This window comes from Haliaeetus albicilla, chromosome 11 (assembly GCF_947461875.1).
Source record: "Haliaeetus albicilla chromosome 11, bHalAlb1.1, whole genome shotgun sequence".
In the NCBI taxonomy this organism is placed as follows: domain Eukaryota; kingdom Metazoa; phylum Chordata; class Aves; order Accipitriformes; family Accipitridae; genus Haliaeetus; species Haliaeetus albicilla.
The window spans coordinates 43,558,351-43,581,012 of NC_091493.1; the positions used below are offsets into that span (position 1 = coordinate 43,558,351).

The following is a 22,662-nucleotide window of genomic DNA, read 5'->3' on the forward strand; positions in this document are numbered from 1 at the left end:
CCATCCCCCCCCAAGGAGGGGGCAGTGGGCACCCAAAGTTGGGGAGGATATGGGTGCTGGGGTCTCTACCATAAAGGGGGGGTGTGTGCCTGGGTGCCCCCCCCAAACAGACAGGGCCACCCATGTGTGTAAAAATGGGGTTTATTAAGGTGGGGGAGGGGATGGGGACAGTGGGGGGGGTGGTTGGGGATGGGGGGGTCCGGGGGGGTCCCACAGCTTCAGTCATCCTTGAGGCCCCCGAAGACGGAGGAGGGCACCCGCTTCTGCTCCAGCTGCACCTCTGGAAGGGGGGGGCAAGGGGAGGGGGGTGTCAGGAACCCCCAAACCCGGGGGTGCCACCCCCCAACCATGGCAATCCCCCCTGCCCCCCCCCCACTCCCACCATGGGGCTGCCATGTGCACCCTCCCTTTTGTCCCCCCCGCCATGACCCCCTTATGTGTGTCCCCTCAGTCCCCTGGGGACCAACGTGTGTGTCCCCCACCCAAGACCGTGTCCCCATGTGTGTACCCCCCGCTGTGTCCCGTCCCCCCCCGTACCGTCAGGCTCGGGCTCGTCCTCGTCCCCCAGGTCGATCTCGTCGGGGTTCCCCTGCTGGGACAGGGCGGCCAGAGCCTCCCGCGGGCCCTCGGCCCTGCGCACCCGTCAGCACCCGCACCCACGGGTGGGGGGGGGGCACCCATAGTGGGTGGGGGGGGCAGGCCCGGTGGTGGGGCTCAGGAAGGTGAGAGGTGATGGGGGGGACAGCACCCATGGGACCAAGGGGAGCCCGTCCTCAGGTTTTTTTGGGGGGGGGACAGGGGATAGACGGGACGGACAGAGGTGGCCCTGGGGAGGTGACACCCAATTAAGGGGACCTCGCTATTGGGATGGGGGGGGCAGAGGTGACCCCCTGGAGGTGCCACCGCCCCCCCACAACCACAAGGACCTTCTCCTTGGCATGGGGGGGGACAGGGGTAACCCTGGAGAGGTGATGGTCCCCCCCCCCGTCGTCCCCCCCCCCAAGGACCAGGTTCAGGTTGGGGTGGGGGGTGGGGTTGTTGGTGACCCCGGGGGGGTGACAGCACCCACCTGACGAAGAGGACCTTCTCGGGGGGGCGGGGGGTGTCCCGACGCGCTTCGGCCGCCAGCTGCTCCGCTCGCTGCTCCAGCAGCTTCATGTCATCCAGGCCGCTCTGTCCCGGGGCCAGGTCGGACACTGCAGGGATGGGGGGGGACATTGCTGAGGGGGGGGGGGCACACACATCACCCACAGCAGCCCCACACCTCCACCTTGGTGCCCATGGGTGCTCCCCTACCCCAGAAGTGCTCCCTGTGGGTGCTCCCCACACCCACGGGTGTTCTCCCACCCCAAAAAGCACTCCCCGTCGCAGCCCCATACCCACAGCCGCCCCACAAACACCCCATAGGTGCTCCCCCCCGCCCCCCCCCCCCAGCACCCATGGGTGCCCCCACTCACCGGTGCCAGTGGCGTTGCTGTAGACCTTGAGCATCTGGGAGGCCATGAAGTTGACCTGGGTGTTGTAGGTGGCCTGGACACTGCGCTTGATGCGCAGCATCTCCCGGATCGTGTCCTCGTTGCCGTGACGGATCTCGAAATCCTTCCAGGTCTGCCAGAAGGTGCCCGTGATCTGCGGAGGGGGACACACAGGGTAATGGGGGGGGGGTACGACACGGTGACAGGAGGGGCACCCTGTGGTACTGGGGACGTGCCTGGTGCTGGGTGCATCATGTGGATTTGGGGATGTGCTGGTGCTGAGCACCCATGTGGCACTGGGGACATCCCTGGCCCCGCCCCACCCCAGACAGGGCACCCCGACACAGCCCCGGGGGCTGCACCGATGTCACAGGGTGCCCCCCACCCCATCCCAGGGCCCCCCTGTGTCCCCTGGGCCAGTGCCACCTCGAAGCCTCGCCCATGGGCCGGTGACACCCCGAACCCTTGCCCCCAGGATGGCACCACCCCCAGTCTTTGCCCCAACGGGTGCCCCCCACCCCTGGGTGCCCCCCCCACCCCGCGCCGGCTGCTCACGCGGGGGTCGCAGATCTGGGAGCAGTAGGTGTAGATGGCGCGGGCCCGATCCACCTCCCCCAGCTTGCACTCCATGTCGGCGAAGCGCAGGCAGAGCTCCCGCGCCGCGTCGTCACCCAGCACCTGCCCGGCACCCACAGGAGACGTCAGCACCCACCAGGGACATCGACACCCACGGGGGATGTCAGCACCCACAAGTGCACGTCAGGACCCATGGGGGGGACATCAACAACCCCTGGGGGACTGCGTCAAGCACCCATGGGAGACATCAGCACCCACAGGGGGACGTCAGCACCCACGGGGGGACTGCATCAAGCACCGATGGGAGACATCGGCACCCACAGTGGACGTCAGCACCCACGGGGGATGTCAGCCCAGCAGGGACTGCATCAGCACCCATGGGATTGCACGAGCACCGTGTTTAACACCCATGGGTGCACATCAGCACCCACGGGGGACATCAGCACCCAGGGGTGACACCACCCAACAGACCCGTCAGCACCCTCCCCACGCCCACAAAGCACTGTCACCCGGCCCACGCGGTGCCCCCAGCTCCCCACGCCCACGCCACGTCCTCCCCCAGTCCCGTGCAGTGTCCCCTTGTCCCCACGGTGTCCCCAGGTCCCCCTACCCACCCAGCGTCCCCTTCTGTCTCCCCCATCCCCACGTAATACCCCCCTAGATCCCCCCGCACCTTCCTCGGTGCCCCCTCGGCACCCACCTCGATGGCTTTTTGGTAGATGGGACGGGTGTGGGTGACGCCGTAGAGCTCGGCCGCCCGTTTGATGTAGATGTTGAACATGTCGTGCTGCTGGGCAGGCAGCACAGCGCGGGTGGCACGCTCGTACACCCCCATGGCGTGCCGCGCCAGCCCGAACTCCTCCTCCAGTTTGGCGTACAGCAGGTAGATGGCTGCGGGCACCCGGTAGCACCCGTCAGCGCCCGCACCCACCTCGGGGTGCTGCCGGCGCGCCCCGAGGTGGGGAGGTGGGGAATAATCTCATGGGTGCCCGAGGTGGGGAACAAGGAGAGCTGGATGCAACACCCGGGGGGCGGGGGGGTCCCCAGGGTGCTGGGGGTCCCAACACATGCCCAGCTGGGGTGCCCAGGGGTGCTGGGCACTCTAAATGCAACACACAGGGGTGCTGGGAACCCAAAATGCATGCCAAGGGGGGTACCCAAGGGTGCTGGGGGCCCTGACACGCAGACAGGGGGGTAAGCCGGGGGGCTGGGAGCCCAAACATACACCCAGAGGCACTGGGTGCCCCAACAGACACCCAGGGGTGCTGGGGGCCCCCAGCGTGAGCCCAGTAGGGCAGCCAGGGGTGCTGGGCACCCTGATGGGAGGGCACAAGGGGTGCTGGGGGTCCCAACATGCACCCCGGGGTGCTGGGCACAGTGAGCGGTTGGGTGCTCACCCACAGGTGCCCACCCTCACACCCCGCTGGGTACCCAGCCCAAAACGCCCACCACCCCCCCGCCCCACACCCACCCCATACCCATCTCTACCACCCCCCCACCCACCGCGCCCCCCCTCCGCCCCTGCGCCCCTACTCTTGGCATATTTGGGGGGGCACCCATCCAGCGCCTGCTCGAAGAGGTCCCGCGCTCGCTCCAGCTTGCGCCCGCCATAACGGGCGACGAACTTGCTGAGGTAGGTGTGCCAGATGTCCGCCACGTTGGGCCAGCGGAAGAGCGCGATGCCTCGCTCGTAGGCCTGCAGGTACCCACGGTGGCACCGTTGTCACCCCCCCGTCACCACCCTGTCACCGCTGCCACTACCCCTGCTGCCACCACCCCTGTTTTGCCATCAGGAGCCCCAGGACGTGGTGCCCGTGCTGTCCCCAACACCCTACCCGGCCATAGGGTCCCCACGGTGTCCCCCCCCCATGTCCCCGAGGTGTCCCCAACACCCTCCCCAGCCGCGGGGTGCCCCCAACACCATCCCCACAGTGACCCTGACACCCTCCCTTGCCGCAGGGTCCCCGTGGTGTCCCCAACACCCTCCCCAGGATCTCCCCGCTACCCTCCTTGGCCGTGGGATGTCCCCAGGGTGTCCCCAGCACCGCCCCCCCCGCTGTCGGGGTGCCACAGGGTGCCCACCTTGAAGCTCTCCTCGAAGTAGCCGTGCTCCTCCAGGAAGAGGCCGTAGTTGATGACGATCTGGGGGGTGGCGATGCGCAGGTCCAGGATACGGTCGTACACCGCCTTGGTGGACTGGAGTGGGGGGCACAGGGGGGTCAGGACCCATCACCTGGCACCCCCAGGGGACAGTGGGGTGCCAAGGTTGGGGGGGCAGGCGGGTGGGCAGGGGATGGGAGCATGGGGAAGGGATAGGAGCGTCCAGAGTGGACATAGAGGTGTCAAGGGGGGCACCCAAAGGGGACACGAAGGTGCCAAGGAGGCACCCAAAGGTGACGGGGGCACCCACAGGGAGGTGTCAAGAGGGACCCAAAGGTGCTGAGGGCACAGGTAGAGAGGATGGGGGCACCCAGGGGGGACGTAGGGGGGCCAAGGGGGCACCCACAGGGGACACAGGGCTGCCAAGGGGGGAACCCCAGGGGACAGGGTGGTGCCAAGGAGAGGGGGAAAGGTGCTGGGGGTATGGGGAGGGGATGGGGGCACCCAGAGAGGACATTGGGGTGTCAAGGGGGCATCCAAAGGGGCTGGGGGCACCCAGAAGGGGACACGGGGGTGCCAAGGGAGCCCAAGAAGGTGTGGAGCACCCAGATGGGAGGGAGGGGGCACCCCGAGAGGATATGGGGTGCACGGGGGCAGCCACTGGAGATGGGGTGCACCCCGTGGGGTGAGGAGAGTGCCGAGGGGCCACCCATAGCAAATGGGGGCGGGGGCAAACAGGCACAGGATGGTGGGGGGGCACCTGGTGGTGATGGGAGGGGTAGGGAGAGCAAGGGGGCACCCACAGAAGCTGGGAGAGGACATTGGGGTGCAAAGTAGGGCACCCAGAGCTGCAGGGTGCAGGGAGGGACCCCATAGGGGGTTTGGGGGTGCCAGGGGGGGCACAGGGTGGGAGGCGTCACCCACCTGGAAGGTGCCCAGGCTCTCCTCCAGGTCGGCCAACATGGACCAGACCTTGAGGGACTTGTAGAGGCGGTTCTGGACGGGCTCCGTGGAGTCAAAGTACTCGGCCCTCTTGGCAGGCAGTGCCGTGGCTTTCTGGGGGACACACACACACGGGGGGGGGGGAGTGTCACCAGTGTCCCCAAGGTCCCCACAACCCCCCCGGAGCACCCAGCTGCTCCCATCTCCCTTTTCACCCTCCCAACGGGGAAGACGGAGCCAGAATTGCCCTTACAAGACCCAAGTGTCCCATTAAAGGACCCAGGCACCCGGCTGCGTACCCCCCCCACCCTCAGCACCCATCCCCTGTGGCGGGGCCGGGGGTGCAGGGGACCCAGGTGTCCCAACAGACCCTCAGGATACGCAGGGCCTCGTCATAGTTCTCGTGGCGCAGCTCCATCTCCCCGAATTCGCACCAGACGGCGGCCAGGTCCTCCACCTGCCGGAAGCGGACGCGGGTGGCCTTGGTCAGGATGGTGCGAGCCTGGGGACAGAGGGAACAGTCAGGGTTTGGGGGGGACGACATGGGGGACAGGCAGGGACATGAGGGATAGGTGAGGTTGGGGGCACATTCAGGGTTTGAGGTGGACAGTCAGGGTTTGGGGGGACAGAGGGGACAGTCAGGGGGTGGGGACACCAGGGGATTGTCAGGGTTTGAGGGGACAAGGGGGACAGTCAGGGTTTGGGGGGGGACAAGGGCAACAGTCGAGGTTTGGGGGACACTGGGGACAGCCAGGGTTTGGGTGGACACAAGGGACACTCAGGGTTTGGGGGGACACTGAGGGATAGTCGGGGTTCGGGGTGGTGTCCCCCGGGGGAGGGGACACCAGGGTGTCCCCCCTTACATCATCCAGCTGCCCGTTGTCCTCGTAGAAGCGGGCGAAGGCCACCCACAGCCCATGCGGGCGCCCCGTTGCCTTGAAGGGGTCCACGGTGCGGACGGCCTCTGTGTAGGTGTTGATGATCTGGGGACACGTCGGGGACATGTTGGGGACACCTCCAAACCCCTATGTGCACCCCACTGTCCCTTGTACCTCCCTGGACCGTCAACGCCAGGTGCGTGTCCCCAGGCATCCCACCCATGTCCCCACATGCCCCCGTGTCTACCCCACCTGTGTTCCCCTTACACACACCCCGATGTCCCTGTGTTCCCCTGTAGCCACCCCGATGTCCCCGTGACAAGCGGGTGTCCCCCTGCAGTCACCCAGTGTCCCCATCTGTCTCCCCTATTCATAACTCGGTGTCCCCACGTGTCCCCCTCACCTACTCCAGTGTCCCCACACATGTGTCCCCTATACCCACCCCAATGTCGTTGTGCGTCTCCCCTATATGCACCCCGGTGTCCCCACGTGTCCCCCCACGCTTACCCTGCTGTCCCCACCTGTCCCCTTATACACACACCAGTGTCCCCATGTGTCCCCCACCACAACCACTCCCGTGTCTCCCCTATACACACCTCACTGTCCCCACGTGTCCCTCGATAGCCACCCCAGTGTCCCCACGTGTCCCCCCCCCACACCCTGCTGTCCCCATGTGTCCCTCGACAGCCCCCCCCACCATCCCCAGGTGTCCCCTGTATGCATCCTGGTGTCCTCAGGTGTCCCCCTAAGCCCCCCCGCCACGTGCCCAGGTGTCCCCCTACGCCCCTCCATGTCCCCCCCACCCTCAATCCAACATTCCCCAGCCACCCGCTGCCCCCCCTCGGCGGTGTCCCCACCTGCTCGGGACGTCCCTGGTAGAGCTGCACCCGCTTGTGCCACTCGTGGACGTTGTGGGGGTTCTGGCGCAGCAGGACGCTGTTGAGCAGCAGCGGGCGCCGGGCCATCAGCTGCTCAAAGCGGGCCAGCCGCAGTTCCAGCTCCACCTCCTCTGGGGACAGCAATGGGGACACGGTCACCGGGGGACGTGCAGGGACGGGGTGAACGGCACCCGCAAGGGGTGGGGAGGGGGTGTTGGGGATACCCAGGATGACCAGGATCCCCCCCAAGGTGCTGGGCGACCCTTGGGTTGGGGACAGGGTGTCAGGGGACGTGGGGAGGGGGCGACTGGCACCCACGCGGGGTGCTGGGCACCCCCCAGGGTGGGGACAGGGAGTCGGGGGACACCAGAGGATGAGAGGGGGTGTTGGGGGACACCAGGGATGGGTATAGGGTGTCAGAGGACACCCATGGGGTGCTGGGTGCACCCAGGGGTGAGGATGGGGTCTCAGGGAGCCCCATAGGGTGCTGGGCACCACTAGGATGGGGTGGGGGTGCCAGGGGAAACACACCAGGTGGGGAAACTGAGGCAGGGCACTGCAAGCACCCCCAAAGTCACCCTCCCTGGGGAGAAACTGAGGCAGGGCACCCCCAGACTCAACCTTTTTTGGGGGAAACCAAGGCAGGGCACTCACAAACTCATTCTTTTTGGGGGGAAACTGAGGCAGGGCACCCCTAAACTCACCGTCCTCCTCCTTGCCCAGCTCCGCAACCGTCTCCATCTTGGCGGCAATGACGCTCTCCTCGAACTGGGCGTAGCTGTCGAAGACCTGGGTGAAGTCCCGCACCGTCATCACCGTCTGCACTGCCTCCTCGTAGACATCCCGGGCCTGCGGGGACAGCGGGTTGGGGACAGGGATGGGGACAGGGATGGAGCTCCTGGGGTTGGATGGGTCTGGAAGGACAGGGAAGCGGGTCGGTGGTGGCCTTGAGGTGGGGACAGGGGCTGTGGTGGCCCTGGGGAGGTTTGGGAACAGGAGACGGGTGCAGGGGTGGCCCTGGGGGACAGAAACCCCAAATCGTGGTAGCCCCGGGGCAGGTGGGTGACCGTGGGTGACTACGGGTGGCCTGCGGGTGGCACTTGAGCACATGTCACCTTCTCGAAGTGGCCGCTGCGGATGTAGCAGTCGGCCAGGGCTCCCCAGAGCCGGCCCAGCTGGTCGGTGAAGCGGGTCAGTCCCCCCCTGATGATGGCACCCGCGTCCAGCGAGCGCACCCGCTCCGGGTGCTGGGAGAGCAGCTCACACAGCTCCTGCCACAGCTGGGGGGAGACAAGGAGGGCGGTCAGAACCCTGAGGGGACGCCCAGCACCCTGCGGGGGCCCTCAGGACCCCCCAACAGCCATAGAAGCCCCCAGCAGCCACCAGCATCCCTGGGCACCCCCCAGTACCCATCACCACCCCACGGTAACTCCCAACACCCATGGGAGCCCCCCCCAGCACCCACTGGCACCCCTCAGTGCCCATGGGAGCCCCCAAACCCCCTTGGCACCCCGCAACACCCATGGGAGCCCTAAGCACCCACTGGTGGCCCCCCCCAATGCCCATCAGAGCCCCCAGTACCCATCACTACCACCAACACCCCACGGTGACCCCCAGCACCCACTGGCACCCCACAGTACCCACGAGAGCCCCCAGCACCCATCAGAGACCCCAGTACCCATCACCCCACGGTGACCCCCAGCACCCACTGGCACTCCACAGGACCCACGAGAGCCCCCAGCACCCATGGGTGCCCCCTGAGGGTGCCCACCTGGTAATTAGACTTGCCCTCCTTGGAGACGAAGCGCTCGTCGTTAACGAGGCGAGCCAGGCGCACAGCGGCCTCGTCCAGGCGACCCACGGAGCGCAGGTACTCCACGTACTCCTCCGCGCTCTCGGGGCTCAGCTGAGCAGGGGACAACAATCAGGACCTGTCCCCAACGTCCCCTCGGTCCCCTCCATCCCCTGACCAGCATCCCCTCCATCCCCTGTGGTGTCCCCGATTCTGTCTGGTGTCACCCAAACTGCCTTGTCTCTGCTATAAAGGCTCATCGCCACATCTGTCCCTGTCTCCTGCCACCTCTGTCCCTGTCACTTCTGTCCCTGCCACCTCTCTCTGTCCCCCATGGCACCTTTGTCCTTGCTCTGTGTCCCTGCCAGCTCTGTCTCTGCCCCGTGTCACCTCTGTCCCTGTCCCTGGGGTCCCCTCTGTCCCCTGACCTGTATCCCCTCTGTCCCTTTGGCCCCCTGTGGTATCCCCAACCCTGTCTGGTGTCACCCGTACTGCCTCAACTCTGCTACGCAAACCTGTCATCATCTCTGTCTCTGCCGCGTGTCACCTGTCCCTGCTCTGCTACCTCTACCCTCCTCCATGTCATCCCTGCCACCTCTGTCCCTGCTCTGTGTCACCTCTGCCACCACCCTCCTTGCTCTGTGTCCTCTCTGTCCCTGTTCCGTGTGTCCCTGCCGCCTGACTCTGCCCCGTGCCACCTCTGGTCCTCTCCATGTACCTGTCACTGCTGTCCTTACCGTGTGCCGCCTCTGTCCCTACCCTGCGTGTCTCTGCCACCTCTGTCCCTGCCCCGTGTCCCCCCTATCCCTCCCAATCCCTCCTGCTCTCCCCATCCCTCTCAACATCCCCTGCGTCCCTCCTGCCGCTTCTGTCCCTACGTCCCCCTCCCACCACCCAAACCACCCGTCCCCTCTGCCACCCCCCAGCACCACGTGCCACCACCCCAGGGTGACACCGCTGCTTGCGCCATCACCCTGAGGTGACACCGTGGGGTGTACCACCACCCTGGGGTGACATTATCAGGTGTTCCACCACCCCAGGGTGCCACCACCAGCAGCTCCACAACCCCAGTGTGCCACCACTGGCTATGCCACCGTCCCAGGGTGCCGGGGGGTACCTTCAGGTAACGGCGGTAGACGCGGACGGCGGTCTCGGGCAGGGGGTAGCGCCGGACGAACTGGAGGTAGAGGGGCCAGATGCGGTGGTGCTGAGTGATGGGCAGCGCCCGCAAAGCCCGGTCGAAGGTACGGCGCGTCCGTGTGATCCGGCCTTGATCCACCAGGAACTGGCAGTAATCCAGCCAGATGCGGGGCATCTGTGGGGCACGGGGAGAGGGTTATGGGGCTGGGCAGGGCTTGGAGGGGTAGTTATGGGGCTGGGGGGGGCTTGCAGGGGTAGCTATGGGGCTGGGGGGTGTGAGGGCGCAGTTGTGGGGCTGGGAAGGGCTTACAGGGGCAGCTGTGGGGCTCCACAGCTCTGTGTCCCCTCTCTGTTCCCCTGTCCCCTCTCTGTCACCCCTCGTGCCCCTTCCACGTGTCCCCAAATGCTTCCCACATGCCCACATCCCCTTCCCCACCTCGGCGTGTCTGCATCCCCTCCAGCTGCCCTCGCCCCACTCTCCCCATGTCCCCCCGCGTCCCCTCTCTGTCCCCCGTCCCCCCTCTGTCCCCACCTTGTGCATGAAGACGAGGGCGCGCTCGTGGCAGCCGTTGGCCTCCTCGTAGGCAGGGTCGGTGGGGCAGCGTCCCTTCACCTGCTGCCGCCGCTGTCGCAGGTACTGGTACCACAACTTGTAGCTAGGGAGGGAGATGGGGGGACACGCCTGTCACCCCTGCCACCCCCCCGCCACCACCACGAGGGGACACAGGAGGTCCCTGTCCCCCACCCACCCACCCACCCAGGTGCCCCCGGAGCTCCCTGTCCCCAGTGAGAACACCGAGGATGTCCCTGTCCCCCTACTCTGAGATGCCCTCTAGGTCCCCCCAAGTGTCCCCAAGGTCCCTGTGCGTCCCCTCCAGGTATCCCCGAGGTCCCTGTCCCCCACAAGGACACCCCTGAGGTCCTTGTGTCCTGTCCCCCACCCCCTGAGATACCCCCAGGTCCCTGTGTCCCCATCAAGGTGCCCCCGGAGCTCCCTGTCCCCAGTCAGAACACCCAGGATGTCCCCGTTCCCCCACTCTGAGGTGTCCCCGAGGTCCCTGTGTGTGTCCCCCAGATGTCCCCGAGGTCCCTGTCCCCCACAAGGACACCCCTGAGGTCCCTGTGTCCTCCCCCACCCCCTGAAGTGCCCCCAAGTCCCTTTCCCCCCACTGAAGTGCTACCAGAGCTCCCTGTCCCCAGTGAGGACACCCAGGATGTCCCCGTCCTCCCACTCCAACATGTCCCCGAGGTCCCCCTGTGGGTGTCCCCCCCACCTGCCGGGCAGCTCCCTGAGGGCGCGCTCGAAGAGGAGGTTGAGGCGGTGGCGCGGCCCCTTCTGCCGGGCCTGGGCGTAGCGCAGCCAGCACCGCACCGAGAAGGGGTTGCGCAGGATCTCCTCCTCGTGCTGCACGTCCTCCTCCTCCTGGGGACAGCGGGGGGGGGGGGGGACAGCGGGGTCAGGGGGGGACAGGGGACATGGGGGGGACAGGGATTGAGAAGGAGGGGGGATGGGGACATGGGAAGCCAGAATGAGGGGTGACGGGGAGAGGGAGTGAGGGTGAGGGGTGACGGGGACACAGGGTGATGGGGACAGGGAGTGAGGGGTGACAGGGACAAGGAGCAAGAATGAGGGGTGACGGGGACACGGGGAGCCAGAATGAGGGGTGATGGGGACAGGGAACGAGGGTGAGAGGTGACAGGGACATGGGGTGACGAGGAGAGGGAGCAAGGGGTGACAGGGACAGGGAGCCAGAACGAGGGGTGATGGGGACAGGGAGCCAGAATGAGGGGGACATGGGGAACCAGAATGAGGGGTGATGGGGACAGGGAGTGAGAGTGAGAGGTGACAGGGACATGGGGGGAGAGGGACAGGGAGCGAGGGGTAATGGGGACAGGGTGCCAGAACGAGGGGTGATGGGAACATGGAACGAGGGCGAGAGGTGATGGGGACATGGGGTGACAGGGACAGGGAGCGAGGGGGGACAGGGACACGGGGAGCCAGAACGAGGGGCGACGGGGACAGGGAGTGAGGGTGAGGGGTGATGGGGACACGGGGTGACGGGGACAAGGAGCCAGAAAGAGGGGTGACAGGGACAAGGAGCGAAAATGAGGGGTGACAAGGACAGGGAGGGACGGGGACAGGGAGCGAAGAGAGAGGGGGACACGGGGCGCCAGAACGAGGGGGGACGGGGACACGGGGCGAGGGGGGACGGGGACAGAGAGCAAGAGGGAGGGGGGACACGAACGAGGGGGGACGGGGACAGGGGCGGCGACGGTGACCAGGCACAAGGGGGGAGGGGACGGGAGCGGGGACACGGGCGTGGGACGAGGCGGGGACGGGGACACGGGGGGGACAGGAGGGGACACGGGGGGTGTCCGTGTCCGTGTCCCCCCCCCCCACTCACGAAGCGCAGCTCCTCCCGCTCCGGCATCTCCACCGCGTCCGCCATCTTCTCCCGCTCCGCCATCCCTTCCGGCGCGTCGTGATGACGCCACTTCCGCTCGCCCAACACCCCCCCCTTCCCGCATTCTCATTGGTCGCTGCTCACGCCCTTCAGGGTCTCGCCCCGCCTCCCTCCTCCTCGGCTCTAACAGCCAACAGGCGGCGGCGGTGCTGGGCGCTCGGCCAATAGGCGGCCGCCGTGTTGCGGGGTGGGGAGGCGGAAGTAGTGGGGCGCTGGAGGCGCCATGGGGGTGAAGCTGGAGATCCTGCGGGTGCGTGGGGGGGCAATAAGGGGGCGTGGGGGGGTATTAACCCCGGGGGGGGGGCAGTTGGGGGGGCAATAAGGCCGGGGGGGGGCAGCGAGGGCCTGTCCTGCCCCATGGGGGGGCGATAGTGGGGACATGGGGGGGGGGACACAGCAGGGACACCCTCGCGTAGGTGACAGCACTGGGGACAGGAGGTGGCACCGGGGCAGAAATGGCAGCGCTGGGCACAGGGGGTGACACCAGGGGACAACCGCTGGCATGGGTGATGGGGACAAGAGGTGAGGGTGGGGGACACCCTGGCACGGGTGACAGCGGTGGGGACAGGAGGTGGCACCCTGGTACAAGTGATGGGGAGAGGAGGTGGCGCTGGGACACAGGTGACAATGCTGGGGACGGTCAGTGACAGTGGGACGCAGGTGATGGGGACAGGAGGTGACAGTGGGACACAGGTGACAGTGCTGGGGACAGGAGGTGACACCAGGGGACACCCTGGCACGGGTGATGGGGACGGGAGGTGACACTGTGACACAGGTGATGGCGCTGGGGACAGCAGATAACACCCCAGCACAGGTGATGGGGACAGCGGGTGACACCCTCCACACCCTCAGCCGGCTGACGCAGGTGTCACCCGTCGGGTGACTGCGGGAACAGTGTGCATGGCAGTGGGGGGGGAGGTGACAGGGGGTGACAGTGTGCCCTGTCCCCAGATGCTGGTCTACCTGTCCTTCCCCGTCGGCGTCTTCTGGGTCTCCAACCAGGCCAGTTACTTCCAGCGGCACGTGGTGGAGCGCAAGGTGGGGGAGGGGCCCGGGGGGGAGGGGAGGGTGGCCCTGGACACTTGGGTGTGTCCCCCTGGGGTGGGGGAGGGGTGGCCCCAGACCCCTGGGTCCCCCCTCTTTGGGTGCCCCCGCCCTTCCCCCGCTGAGCCCACTCTCTTTTTCCAGAGGGAGATTTTTCCTCCAGACGATCCCGACCGGGTAAGAGACCCCAGTATGTCCCCAGCGTGTCCCCAGTGTCCCCCCCCCAGTGTCCCCAATGTCCCCAGCATCCCCTCGGTGTCTCCAACATCCCCAATGTCCCCCCCAGTGTCCCCAGCATCTCTCCCCATCCCTGACGTCCCCCACGATGTCGCCAATGACCCCCTCAATGTCCTCGCGGTGTCCCCAATGTCCCCAGCGTCCCCCTCGTGTCCCTCCTACCTGGTGTGGGGTGGTGGTGACACCTTGGGGACATCAGGGACAGGGGGGACATCGGGGACAGGGGAGATACTGGGGACATGGAGCGGGGGACATTGGGGACAACCCCCTCAATGTCCTCACAGTGTTCTCAATGTCCCCAGCGTCCCCCCGGTGTCCCCAGCATCCCCAATGTCCCCCGCAGTGTTCCCAATATCCCCCCCTGTCCCTGATGTCCCCGCCATCCCTGACATCCCCAACGTCCCTGATGTCCCCAAGGTGTCACCACTGCCCCACACTGGGGGGGGATGACACAGGGGACACCTCCACACCCGGGGACACTGGTGATGCCCCTGTCCCCCCCCTCCACAGGGTATGGTCCATCCCTGGGGCCACCCCATGTGTGTCCCCACCATCCCCTGATACCCCCCCCGTGTCCCCCACCCCTAGCGACGGGCAATGGCGGAGCTGAAGCAACGGCTGCGAGAGGGGAAGGGGACACGGGACTGAGGGGACACGGGGACACCCGGCCACTGCCCCTCCACACGGTGACACAGGGGACCTGTGGCAGCGTCGTGACACCAGCGCCGTGGCCATGTTGGTGACAGAGGGGACACGTGGCCGCTCAACGTGGCTTCGTCGTGACACCGTGGCTGTGTTGGTGACAGAGGGGACACATGGCCTCATCCTGTCACCATGGGCATGTCCCGACGCCATTGCTGTGGCCGTATTGGTGACAAAGGGGACACGTGGCTTCATCTTTGTGCCATTGCTGTGACCATGGTAGTGACAGAGGGGACACGTGGCTTTGTCGTCATGCCATTGCCAACGTTGGTGACAGACGGGACGTGTGGCTGCAGCCTGACGCCATCACTGTGGCCGTGCTGGTGACAGAGGGGACATGACAGCCACGTCCTGTCACCGTGGATTCATCCTGATGCCACAACCACGTCTGTCTTGATGACGGAGGGGACGTACGGCCACGTGCTGTCACCACGGCCACATCATGACGCTGCCGCAGTGACCACGTTGGTGACAGAGGGGACACGTGGCTTCGTCCTGACGCCGTCGCCGTGAACGTGTTGGTGACAGAGGGAACACGTGGCTTCATCCTGATGCCATCACTGTGAACGTGTTGGTGGCAGAGGGGACATATGGCTGCATCTCGTCACCACATCCATGACAGAAGGGACACATGGCCGCATCCTGATGCCAGTGCTGCGGCCGCATGGGTGACAGCGGGGACACGTGGCCGTCCCCGTGTCCCTGCCCTGGCAGCATCACCGTGACGGCTGGTGACACGTGTCTGTACCTGCCACCGTCCTGGTGCCATTGCTGTGACCTCGGTGTTGGAGGGGACAAGTGACACCCCCGGGTGTCCCCACCCCCCAATAAATGGCACTGGCACCATCTGCGTGGGGCGGTCACAGTGACGGGGCGGTCCCCAGGGTGTCACCGAGGGGGTTGGTGTCCCCCAGTGTGTCACGGGGGGGTGGCTTGGGTGTCCCCTAGCGCCACCCATCTGCCGTGGGTGTCCCCTGGTGCCACCCCCCGTGGGTGCCCTGTGTCCCCAAGTGTCACCCGTCTGCCGCGGGTGTCCCCTGACCCCTGTGCCACCCCCCCGGGATGTCCAGTGTCCCCTTATGCCACCCAGCAGTGACGGGTGCCTTGTTCCCCCTCCCCCCCCCAATGCCACCCATGTCCCCAGGGCCACCCCTTGTCCCCAGGTGTCACAGGCCCCACAGTGACAAGATCGGGGAGGGGTTTATTGGGGGGTGACAGCCTGGGGGGGACACATGGGGTGACATCGCGGGCTCGGGGACGTGGGGGTGTCGGTGGCTCTGGGGGCTCAGTCCTGTGGGGAGATGGGGGGGGGGGATAGCACCCAGGGGATGTCCCCTGGGTGTCCCCCCACCCTGGGTGTCCTGTCCCCCCCCCAGTCCCCCCCCTTCTCCAGGTCCTTCCCCCCCACTGGTTGTCCCCATGGGGTGTGCCCCCTCCCACCCTAGTGCCCCCCCCGACCCCCCCCCGGCTCTCCCCCCATCATGCTGCCCCCCATGGGTCCCCCCCCACCCTTCTGCCCCCCCCCAGTTCACTCCCCCACCCTTCGTGTGTCCCCCCCCCGGCGTCCCCCCACCCGAGCCCCCACCTTGCCAGGGGTGGGCCCGAAGCCGGGCAGCCGGGGCACAGGCAGACGCTGCTCGTCCATCCGCCGGCCCTGGGTGTTCGCCAGCAGCTCCAGCAACGACGCCAGTTCGGGGGGGGGCGGGCTGCCCTCCCCACCTGCACCCGACACATGGCACCCACGGACGGCACCACCACCCACCTCGGCACCCACAGAACCTCCCCCCGTGGCACCCACAGAACGTGGTACCTGCAGACGCCCCCCCAGCGCCCACAGAACCCCCTGGCACTTGCAGTTCCCTCCCAGCTCCCACAGACCCCCACGACACCCACAGTCCCCCCCCCCCAGCACCCACAACACCCCAGCACCCATAGACCTCTGCAGCACCCACAGACCCCTGCAGCACCCACAGTTCCCCTCCCAGCTCCCACAGACCCCCCCACAGCTCCCACAGAACCCCCCTGGCACCCGCAAACTCCTCTGGCACCCACAGACCCCCCCAGGCACCCACAGACCTCCCACAGACCCCCCACGACACCCACAGTTCCCCCCCAGCACCCACAGACCCCTGCAGCACCCATAGACCCCCCCAGCTCCCACAGACCCCCCACGACACCCACAGTTCCCCCCCAAGCACCCACAGACCCCCCCAGCACCCACAGACCACCGCAGCACCCACAGTTCCTCCCCCAGCACCCACAGACCCCCCCCAGCTCCCATCACACCCACAGTTTCCCCCCCAGCCCCCCCCAGCACCCCTCAGACCCCCATGTCCCTTCGACCTCAGTGTCCCCCTTGTCCCCTCCACGTCCACCCCCTGTCCCTCCCCCTGTCCCCTGTCCCCCCCCCGTGTCCCCCCCCCCGTGTCCCCTCACCTCCAGGCCCCCCCAGGCTGCAGCGCTGTTCGTCCATGCGGGCGCCCTGCACGGAGCTCAGCAGGGAGAAAAACCCCTCCTGCTCCGGGGACCCCCCCTCTGCCGGGGACCCCCCCTGCGCCGGGGACCCCCCCTGGAATGGAGACACCCCCCCGGTAATGGGGACCCCCCTGAAATGGGGGGGGACCCCCCCGGTAATGGGGAAACCCCCACGGTAATGGGGACCCCCCCTGCTAATGGGGACCCCCCTGAAATGGGGGGACACCCCTTAAATGGGGCCCCCCCACTGCAAAGGGCACCCCGTGACAAAATTGGGGGGGCCCCCCTCCTTCCGGGGACACCCCCCCTGCAATGGGGGGCACCCCCCACCCCATCCCCTCCCCGTGGGTGCCCCCCCCACACACACCCCTTTGTCCGTCCCCCCCCCCCACGCGTGTTCCCCCTTACGGGTGCTCCCCCCTTACGGGTGCTCCCCCCTTCTGGGTGCTCCCCATCCATGGGTGCCCTCCCCCGTGGGTGCTCCCCCCCCCGTGGGTGCCCTCACCCCCGCGGGTGCGTGGCTGGGTGCTGTCTCCCCCGGGGCGGCCATGGTGGGTGCAGCACCGACACCCCACGCCGCCCCTTATACCCACGCCCCCCCCCCCGCCCCAGCTCAGCCGGGGGTGGGAGGGGGGATCACGGGGGGGGAGTGGGTGACACGGGGGGGGGACGACACAGGGACGATGGGAGCGGGGAGGGGGGTGGGCACAGCTGTGCGGGGGGGGACTGGGGGCACCCGTGGGTGCTCTGGGTGTTTGTGGGTGCTGTGGGGTGCCCGTGGGTGCTGTGGGGTGACTGTGGGTGACCGTGGGTGCTGTGGGGTGACTGTGGGTGTTGTGGGGTGACCGTGGGTGTTGTGGGGTGTCTCTGGGTGCCATGGGGTGTCCGTGGGTGCTCAGGGTGTCTGTGGGTGCTGTGGGGTGTCTGTGGGTGACCATGGGGCGCCCGTGGGTGCTCAGGGCCCCCGTGGGTGCCGTGGGGTGCCCTGCGCTGTTCAGGGGTGCTGACGGACGCTCCGGGCACCCACGGGTGCCACAGGCTCCCACCGCGGGGGGGGTGGGGTGCGGGGGCGGGTGTCGGGGGGGGGGTGATGGGTTGGGGGGGCCCCCCCCCGCCGTGTCCCCAATCCCCCCCTGGCAGCCGGGAGCAATTAACCAAATGGCTCTTAATTGCACCCATAATTCCCCCTCCCCCCCCCCCACTCAAGGCGGGGGGGCCGGACACCTGGGAAACCATTTTGTTGGAGGGGGGGCACCCAGCTGTGCTCCCCACCATCTGCTTGGGTGCTATAGCACCCATGGGTGCTGGGGGGGGGCAGGGGACCCCTCCACCGCGGGGTCAGGGTGTGGCTGGACCCTGGGGACAAAGGGGGTGACACGGGTGACATGGGGGGGCACCCTGTGTAACCCTCCCCCACCCATGGGTGCCACTCACCGACGAGGACCTCACGGGCGCAGGGGGGCTCGGCCAGGGCCCCCCCACCCAGGATGAAGACGAGGAGTTGGGGGCCCCCCCGGTGTCCCCCCCCTCCGCTGGCACTGTCCCCACATTGTCACCTCCGTGTGTCCCCCCCCAGTGTCCCCCAGTGCCTCCCAGTTCCCCTCCAGGGTCTCTTCTGTCCCCAAGTGCCCCCCAGTGTCCCCAGTCCCCTCCCAGCACCTCCAGTCCCCCCCCAGTGCCCCCCAGATCCCCCCCGTGTCCCCACTCCCCCTCCAGTGTTTCCCCAATGTCCCCAGTTATCCCCCCAATGCCCCCCCATTGCCTCCAGTTCCCCCAAGTGTCCCCAGTCCCCCCAGTCTCACCCAGTTCCTCCCAGTGCCCCCCCTCAGTCCCCCAAGTGCCCCCAGTGCCCCCAGTTCCCTCCCAGTCCCCCAGTCTCCCCCATTTCCCCCCAGTGCCCCCCCCAAGTGTCCCCAATCCCCCCAGTGCCCCCAGTTCCCTCCCAGTCCCCCCATTACCCCCCTCAGACGCCCCAAATGTCCCCAGTCCCTCCCAGTGCCCCCAGTTACACCCCCAGTCCCTCCCAGTGCTCCTGCTCAGTGTCCCCTCCCTGGGGTCCCCCCCCCATGTCCCCAAATCTCCCATGTGTGTCCCCCCCCCGTGTCCCCTCACTTCCATGGCGGAGGGTGAGGGGACAGGGGGGACACCCGGGGATGGGGACACCCAGGGACACCCACGGGGACACCCAGGGATTGGGGAGGACACCCGGGGGGGTTCCCGGGGGGGACGACACCCAGGGGTGGGGGTGGGGGGACACCTACAGGGACACCCACGGGGACACCCGTGGGGACACCCAGGGATGGGGGACACCCGGGGGGGTTCCCGGGGACACACACCCATGGGTGGGGGGGTGTCTCACCCCAGGGGTGATGGGGACACGCAGGTCAGGGGATCCCTGGGGTGGGGGGGGACACCCAGGTTGGGAGATCCCCCCGGGGTGGGGAGAGCCGGGGGGGCACCCATGGGGGGGGGCACCCTTGGGTGGGGGGGGGACCCAGGCGCCCGGGGGGGGTGGGGGGGAGGGAAGGGGTCAAGGGTCACCCCAACCTTCCATTCCCCCTCCTTTATGACGCTCCTGATGACGTCATTGAGGAGCTCCGCGGGGGGGGGGGGGGGGGCCAGGTCCGGGCCCCCGCCCCTCCCCCACCCCAGCTGGCGGACCCAAGCGGCCGGACCCCCCCCCGGACACTGTGTGTGTGTCCCCCCCCCGTGTCCCCAAATGTCCCGTGTCGCCCCCCCCCGTGCCCCCCCTCGGTGGGCGTGGCCCCGCCTCGCCCCGCCCCCGCGCCTTCAGCCCGCGGGGCGGCCTCGCTCCCGGGGGGGCGTGGTCGCGGTGGGCGTGGCCCAAAAGGCGTGAGGGCGTGGCCACAGGTGCGGGGGCGGGAAAGGGGCGGGGCGGGGCGTAGCTCGTTCTGACCACGCCTCCCAGCCACACAAAGCCCCGCCCGATTCCTCGGCTTTGGTCTCGCCCCGCGGTTGCCCCGGGCTACGCCCCCGTGTCTCCCCCCCCCCCCCCCGCGCTTTACGGCGGCCGCGCGGCGCTTTTGCGACGGTGTCGGCCGTAAAGTGGGAGCGGGGAGCAGCCGGCGGAAGGTCGGTCCTGGGGGGTCCCGGGGGTGGGAAAGGCCCCGTCTGTCCCGCCCCCCCCCCCCAAGCCCATGGGGGTCCTTGCTGGGTGCCCCTCCCCCACCCCAGGGCTCCCAGGGGTGCCCCCCCCCCCCAACCCCTCCAGCTGCCCCCCAAACCCCTCCAACCACCCTTCTAACAACCTCCTGACCCCCTCCAGGTGTCCCCTGACCCCCCCGGCCCCCCCAGACCCCTCTAACACCACCCCGACCCCCTCTAGGTGCCCCCTGGCCCCCCTCAACTCCCTCTATCACCCCCCCGACTCCCTCCAGGTGCCCCCTGCCCCCCCAACCCCCTCTAACACCCCCTGACCCCCCCATTTTTCTCTCTCTCTGCCCCCCCGCCCCCAGGAAGATGGACGCCCGCTTCACCCGAGGGAAGTCCCCCCTCCTGGAACGAGCCCTGGGCCGCCCCCGCACTGAGGTGAGCCTCAGCGCCTTCGCCCTCCTCTTCTCCGAGCTGGTCCAGTACTGCCAGAACCGCGTCTATTCGGTAGCCGAGCTCCAGGCCAAACTAGCCCGTTTGGGCCACCAAGTGGGCCTTCGCGTCCTCGATGCCTTGGTAGCCCGGGAGAAAAGCGGTCGACGCGAAACCAAAGTTCTCAACGTCCTCCTCTTCGTCAAGGGTCCCGTTTGGCGAGCTCTTTTTGGGAAAGAAGCCGATAAATTGGAACAAGCCAACGATGACGACAAGACTTATTACGTCATCGAGAAGGAACCGTTGGTCAACACCTACATCTCGGTTCCCAAGGAGAACAGCACCCTCAACTGCGCCGCCTTCACCGCCGGTTTGGTGGAAGCCGTCCTCACCGCCAGCGGTTTTCCGGCCAAGGTCACGGCTCACTGGCACAAAGGCACCACCCTCATGATCAAGTTTGAGGAGGCCGTCATCGCCCGCGATAAGAGCCTGGAAGGGCGCTGAGGGGACGGCACGGGGCGAGGACGGTCACCCGTGGGGATGTTGGAGCTGGTTCGGGTCCGTCGTCGCCACCCAATGTCCCTCCTGATGGCCCGTGTCCTCCCTTGGGGGTGTGGGAGCTGGTTTGGGTCCCTCACGGCTGTCCCTTGTCCTTCCTGATGGCTGTTGGCATCCCGTGAGGACATTGGAGCTGGTTTGGGTTCCCTACCACCACCCTATGTCCCTTCTGATGGCTCTTGGCCTCCCTTGGGGACGTTAGAGCTGGTTTGGGTCCCTTGTCACCATCCAATGTCCTTCCTGATGGCCCATGTCCTCCCTTAGGGACAGTGGAGCTGATTTGGGTCCCTCACCACCACCCGATGTCTCTTCTGATGGCTCTTGGTCTTCCCTGGGGACATTGGAGCTGGTTTGGGTCCCTCACAGCTGTCCCTTGTCCCTCCTGATGGCCCATGTCCTCCCTTGGGGACATTGGAACTGGTTTGGGTCGCTCACCACCATCCAATGTCCTTCCTGATGGCCTTTGATGTCCCTCAGGGCCACTGGAGCTGGCTTGGGTCCCTTGTCACTGTCTGATGTCCTTCCTGACGGCCCGTGTCCTCCCTTGGGGACACTGGAGGTGGTTTGGGTTCCTCATCACCATCCCTCATCCCTCCTGATGGCCCGTGTCCTCCCTCAGTGACGCTGGGGTCCCCTCATGCCCCTGGATATCATGCCTCATCCCTTCTGATTGTCCTTGGCCTCCCTTGGGGACATTGAGGGCTGGTTGGTGTCCCTCACCGCTGTCCCTTGTCCCTCATGATGGCCCTCAGTGTCTCTCGTGGACACTCGCCTTGGTTGGTGTCGCTATAAACCATCTCTTGTCCCTCCCGATGGCCCTCGGCTCTTGTTTGGGGGGTTTGGGGACATCCTGGGGCTGGTTTGGGTCCCTCGACACCGTCCCTTGTCCCTCCTGATGGCCCTTGACCTCCCTTGGGGACACTGGCGTCCCTTTGGGTCCTTCTCCACCGTCCCTTGTCCCTCCTGGTGGCTCTTGGCCTCCCTTGGGGACACTGGGGCCAGTCCATGTCTCTCACCACTGTCCCTTGTCCCCCCCGATGGCCCTTGGTGTCTCTTGGGGACATTCAGGCTGGTCCCTGTCCCTCCTGGTGTCCCTCGGTTCATCGCTGGGGGCTTGGGGACACCCCCGGGGTGGCTCCTGTCACTCCACAGTGGCACTGTCCCCTTGGGGGCTTTGAGGCTGCGGTGGGGACAGTTGGTGTCCCCAAACCCTGTCCCTTGTCCCTCCTGGGGACATGCCATGTCCTCTGTCTCTTTGGTGACAATGGGGCTGGTCCTCGGGGACATGGAGTGTCTGTCTCCTGTCCCCCTGGGAACACCAAGTTGTCCCCGTTTCTTTGGGGACACTGGTCTGGTTGTTGGGGACAGTGGGGTGTCCCCTGTGCCCTTGGGGACACCGAGCTGGTCCTTGAGGACACCAGAACTGGTCCTTGGGGACACCAGGTTGTCCCCTGTCCTCTTGGGGTCACCAGGGCTGCTCCTTGCGGACACTGGGGTGTCCCCTATCCCCTTGGGGGTGCCAGGATGGTCCTTGGGGACATGGGGGTGTCCCCTGTTTCCTTGGGGACACTGGGGCTCATCCCTGGGGTGTCCTAGTCCCCTTGGGGACACGGGCTGGTCCTTGGGGACAGGAGGTTGTCCCCGATCTCCTTGGGGACACCGTTCTGGTTGCTGGGGACAGTGGGGTGTCCCCTGTGCCCTTGGGGACACCGAGCTGGTCCTTGGGGACACCCAGGGCTGGTCCTTGGGGACAAGGGGGGGGGTGTCCCTGTGCCTGTGGGAACACTGGGGTGGTCCTTAGGGACACCAGGGCTGGTCCGTGGGGACATGGGGTGTCCCCTGTTGTGTCCCCCCCCG

General features: G+C 67.3%; 4 protein-coding genes across 5 annotated transcripts; 2 read left to right on the forward strand and 2 right to left on the reverse strand.

Annotated features, from left to right (window-relative positions):
• Positions 1-129: 129 nt before the first annotated feature.
• Positions 130-12,318, reverse strand: XAB2 (XPA binding protein 2). The gene is made up of 19 exons (XM_069797598.1): positions 12,187-12,318; positions 11,056-11,204; positions 10,314-10,437; positions 9,759-9,956; positions 8,621-8,755; positions 7,965-8,129; positions 7,554-7,698; positions 6,829-6,980; positions 5,957-6,076; positions 5,464-5,595; positions 5,076-5,207; positions 4,134-4,247; positions 3,585-3,747; positions 2,752-2,942; positions 2,031-2,153; positions 1,458-1,629; positions 1,070-1,196; positions 538-632; positions 130-280 (listed from the first exon to the last, which is right to left on the reverse strand). Exons 1-19 carry the CDS (start codon positions 12,247-12,249, stop codon positions 219-221), a joined length of 2,562 nt encoding a protein of 853 aa, XP_069653699.1. The 5' UTR covers positions 12,250-12,318; the 3' UTR covers positions 130-218.
• Positions 12,319-12,377: 59 nt separating this feature from the next.
• Positions 12,378-15,077, forward strand: PET100 (PET100 cytochrome c oxidase chaperone). Its single transcript, XM_069797603.1, has 4 exons — positions 12,378-12,496; positions 13,198-13,284; positions 13,435-13,467; positions 14,116-15,077. Exons 1-4 carry the CDS (start codon positions 12,470-12,472, stop codon positions 14,173-14,175), a joined length of 207 nt encoding a protein of 68 aa, XP_069653704.1. The 5' UTR covers positions 12,378-12,469; the 3' UTR covers positions 14,176-15,077.
• Positions 13,209-21,615, forward strand: TRAPPC5 (trafficking protein particle complex subunit 5). Of its 2 annotated transcripts, XM_069797599.1 has the most exons (3): positions 13,209-13,284; positions 13,435-13,467; positions 20,181-21,615. In XM_069797599.1, exon 3 carries the CDS (start codon positions 20,185-20,187, stop codon positions 20,749-20,751), a length of 567 nt encoding a protein of 188 aa, XP_069653700.1. In that variant the 5' UTR covers positions 13,209-13,284; positions 13,435-13,467; positions 20,181-20,184; the 3' UTR covers positions 20,752-21,615. The 2 variants fall into 2 exon arrangements, with proteins under 2 accessions (XP_069653700.1, XP_069653702.1); XM_069797601.1 differs by lacking the exons at positions 13,209-13,284; positions 13,435-13,467 and adding an exon at positions 19,724-19,797.
• On the reverse strand, positions 15,414-17,280 carry PCP2 (Purkinje cell protein 2). The gene is made up of 4 exons (XM_069797602.1): positions 17,210-17,280; positions 16,666-16,798; positions 15,815-15,948; positions 15,414-15,520 (listed from the first exon to the last, which is right to left on the reverse strand). The coding sequence occupies exons 1-4, from the start codon at positions 17,252-17,254 to the stop codon at positions 15,515-15,517; spliced, it is 318 nt and encodes a 105-aa protein (XP_069653703.1). The 5' UTR covers positions 17,255-17,280; the 3' UTR covers positions 15,414-15,514.
• Positions 21,616-22,662: the final 1,047 nt, after the last annotated feature.

Bases quoted from the DNA above. Each gene is read 5' to 3' on its own strand.
- XAB2 (XM_069797598.1), bottom strand. From the start codon at position 12,249: ATGGCGGAGCGGGAGAAGATGGCGGACGCGGTGGAGATGCCGGAGCGG. The intron at 6,981-7,553 runs GTGAGTTTAGGG...TGCTGTCCCCAG, and splicing joins GCTGGGCAAGGAGGAGGACG to AGGAGGTGGAGCTGGAACTG. The intron at 281-537 runs GTACGGGGGGGG...CCCCCCTTCCAG, and splicing joins GGACGAGCCCGAGCCTGACG to AGGTGCAGCTGGAGCAGAAG.
- PET100 (XM_069797603.1), top strand. From the start codon at position 12,470: ATGGGGGTGAAGCTGGAGATCCTGCGG. The intron at 12,497-13,197 runs GTGCGTGGGGGG...CCCTGTCCCCAG, and splicing joins TGAAGCTGGAGATCCTGCGG to ATGCTGGTCTACCTGTCCTT. The intron at 13,285-13,434 runs GTGGGGGAGGGG...CTCTTTTTCCAG, and splicing joins GGCACGTGGTGGAGCGCAAG to AGGGAGATTTTTCCTCCAGA.
- PCP2 (XM_069797602.1), bottom strand. From the start codon at position 17,254: ATGGCCGCCCCGGGGGAGACAGCACCCAGCCACGCACCCGCGGGG. The intron at 16,799-17,209 runs GTGAGGGCACCC...TCTCCATTCCAG, and splicing joins CCAGCCACGCACCCGCGGGG to GGGGGGTCCCCGGCGCAGGG. The intron at 15,949-16,665 runs GTGAGGGGACAC...TGTCGGGTGCAG, and splicing joins CAGCCTGGGGGGGCCTGGAG to GTGGGGAGGGCAGCCCGCCC.
- TRAPPC5 (XM_069797599.1), top strand. From the start codon at position 20,185: ATGGACGCCCGCTTCACCCGAGGGAAGTCCCCCCTCCTGGAACGAGCC.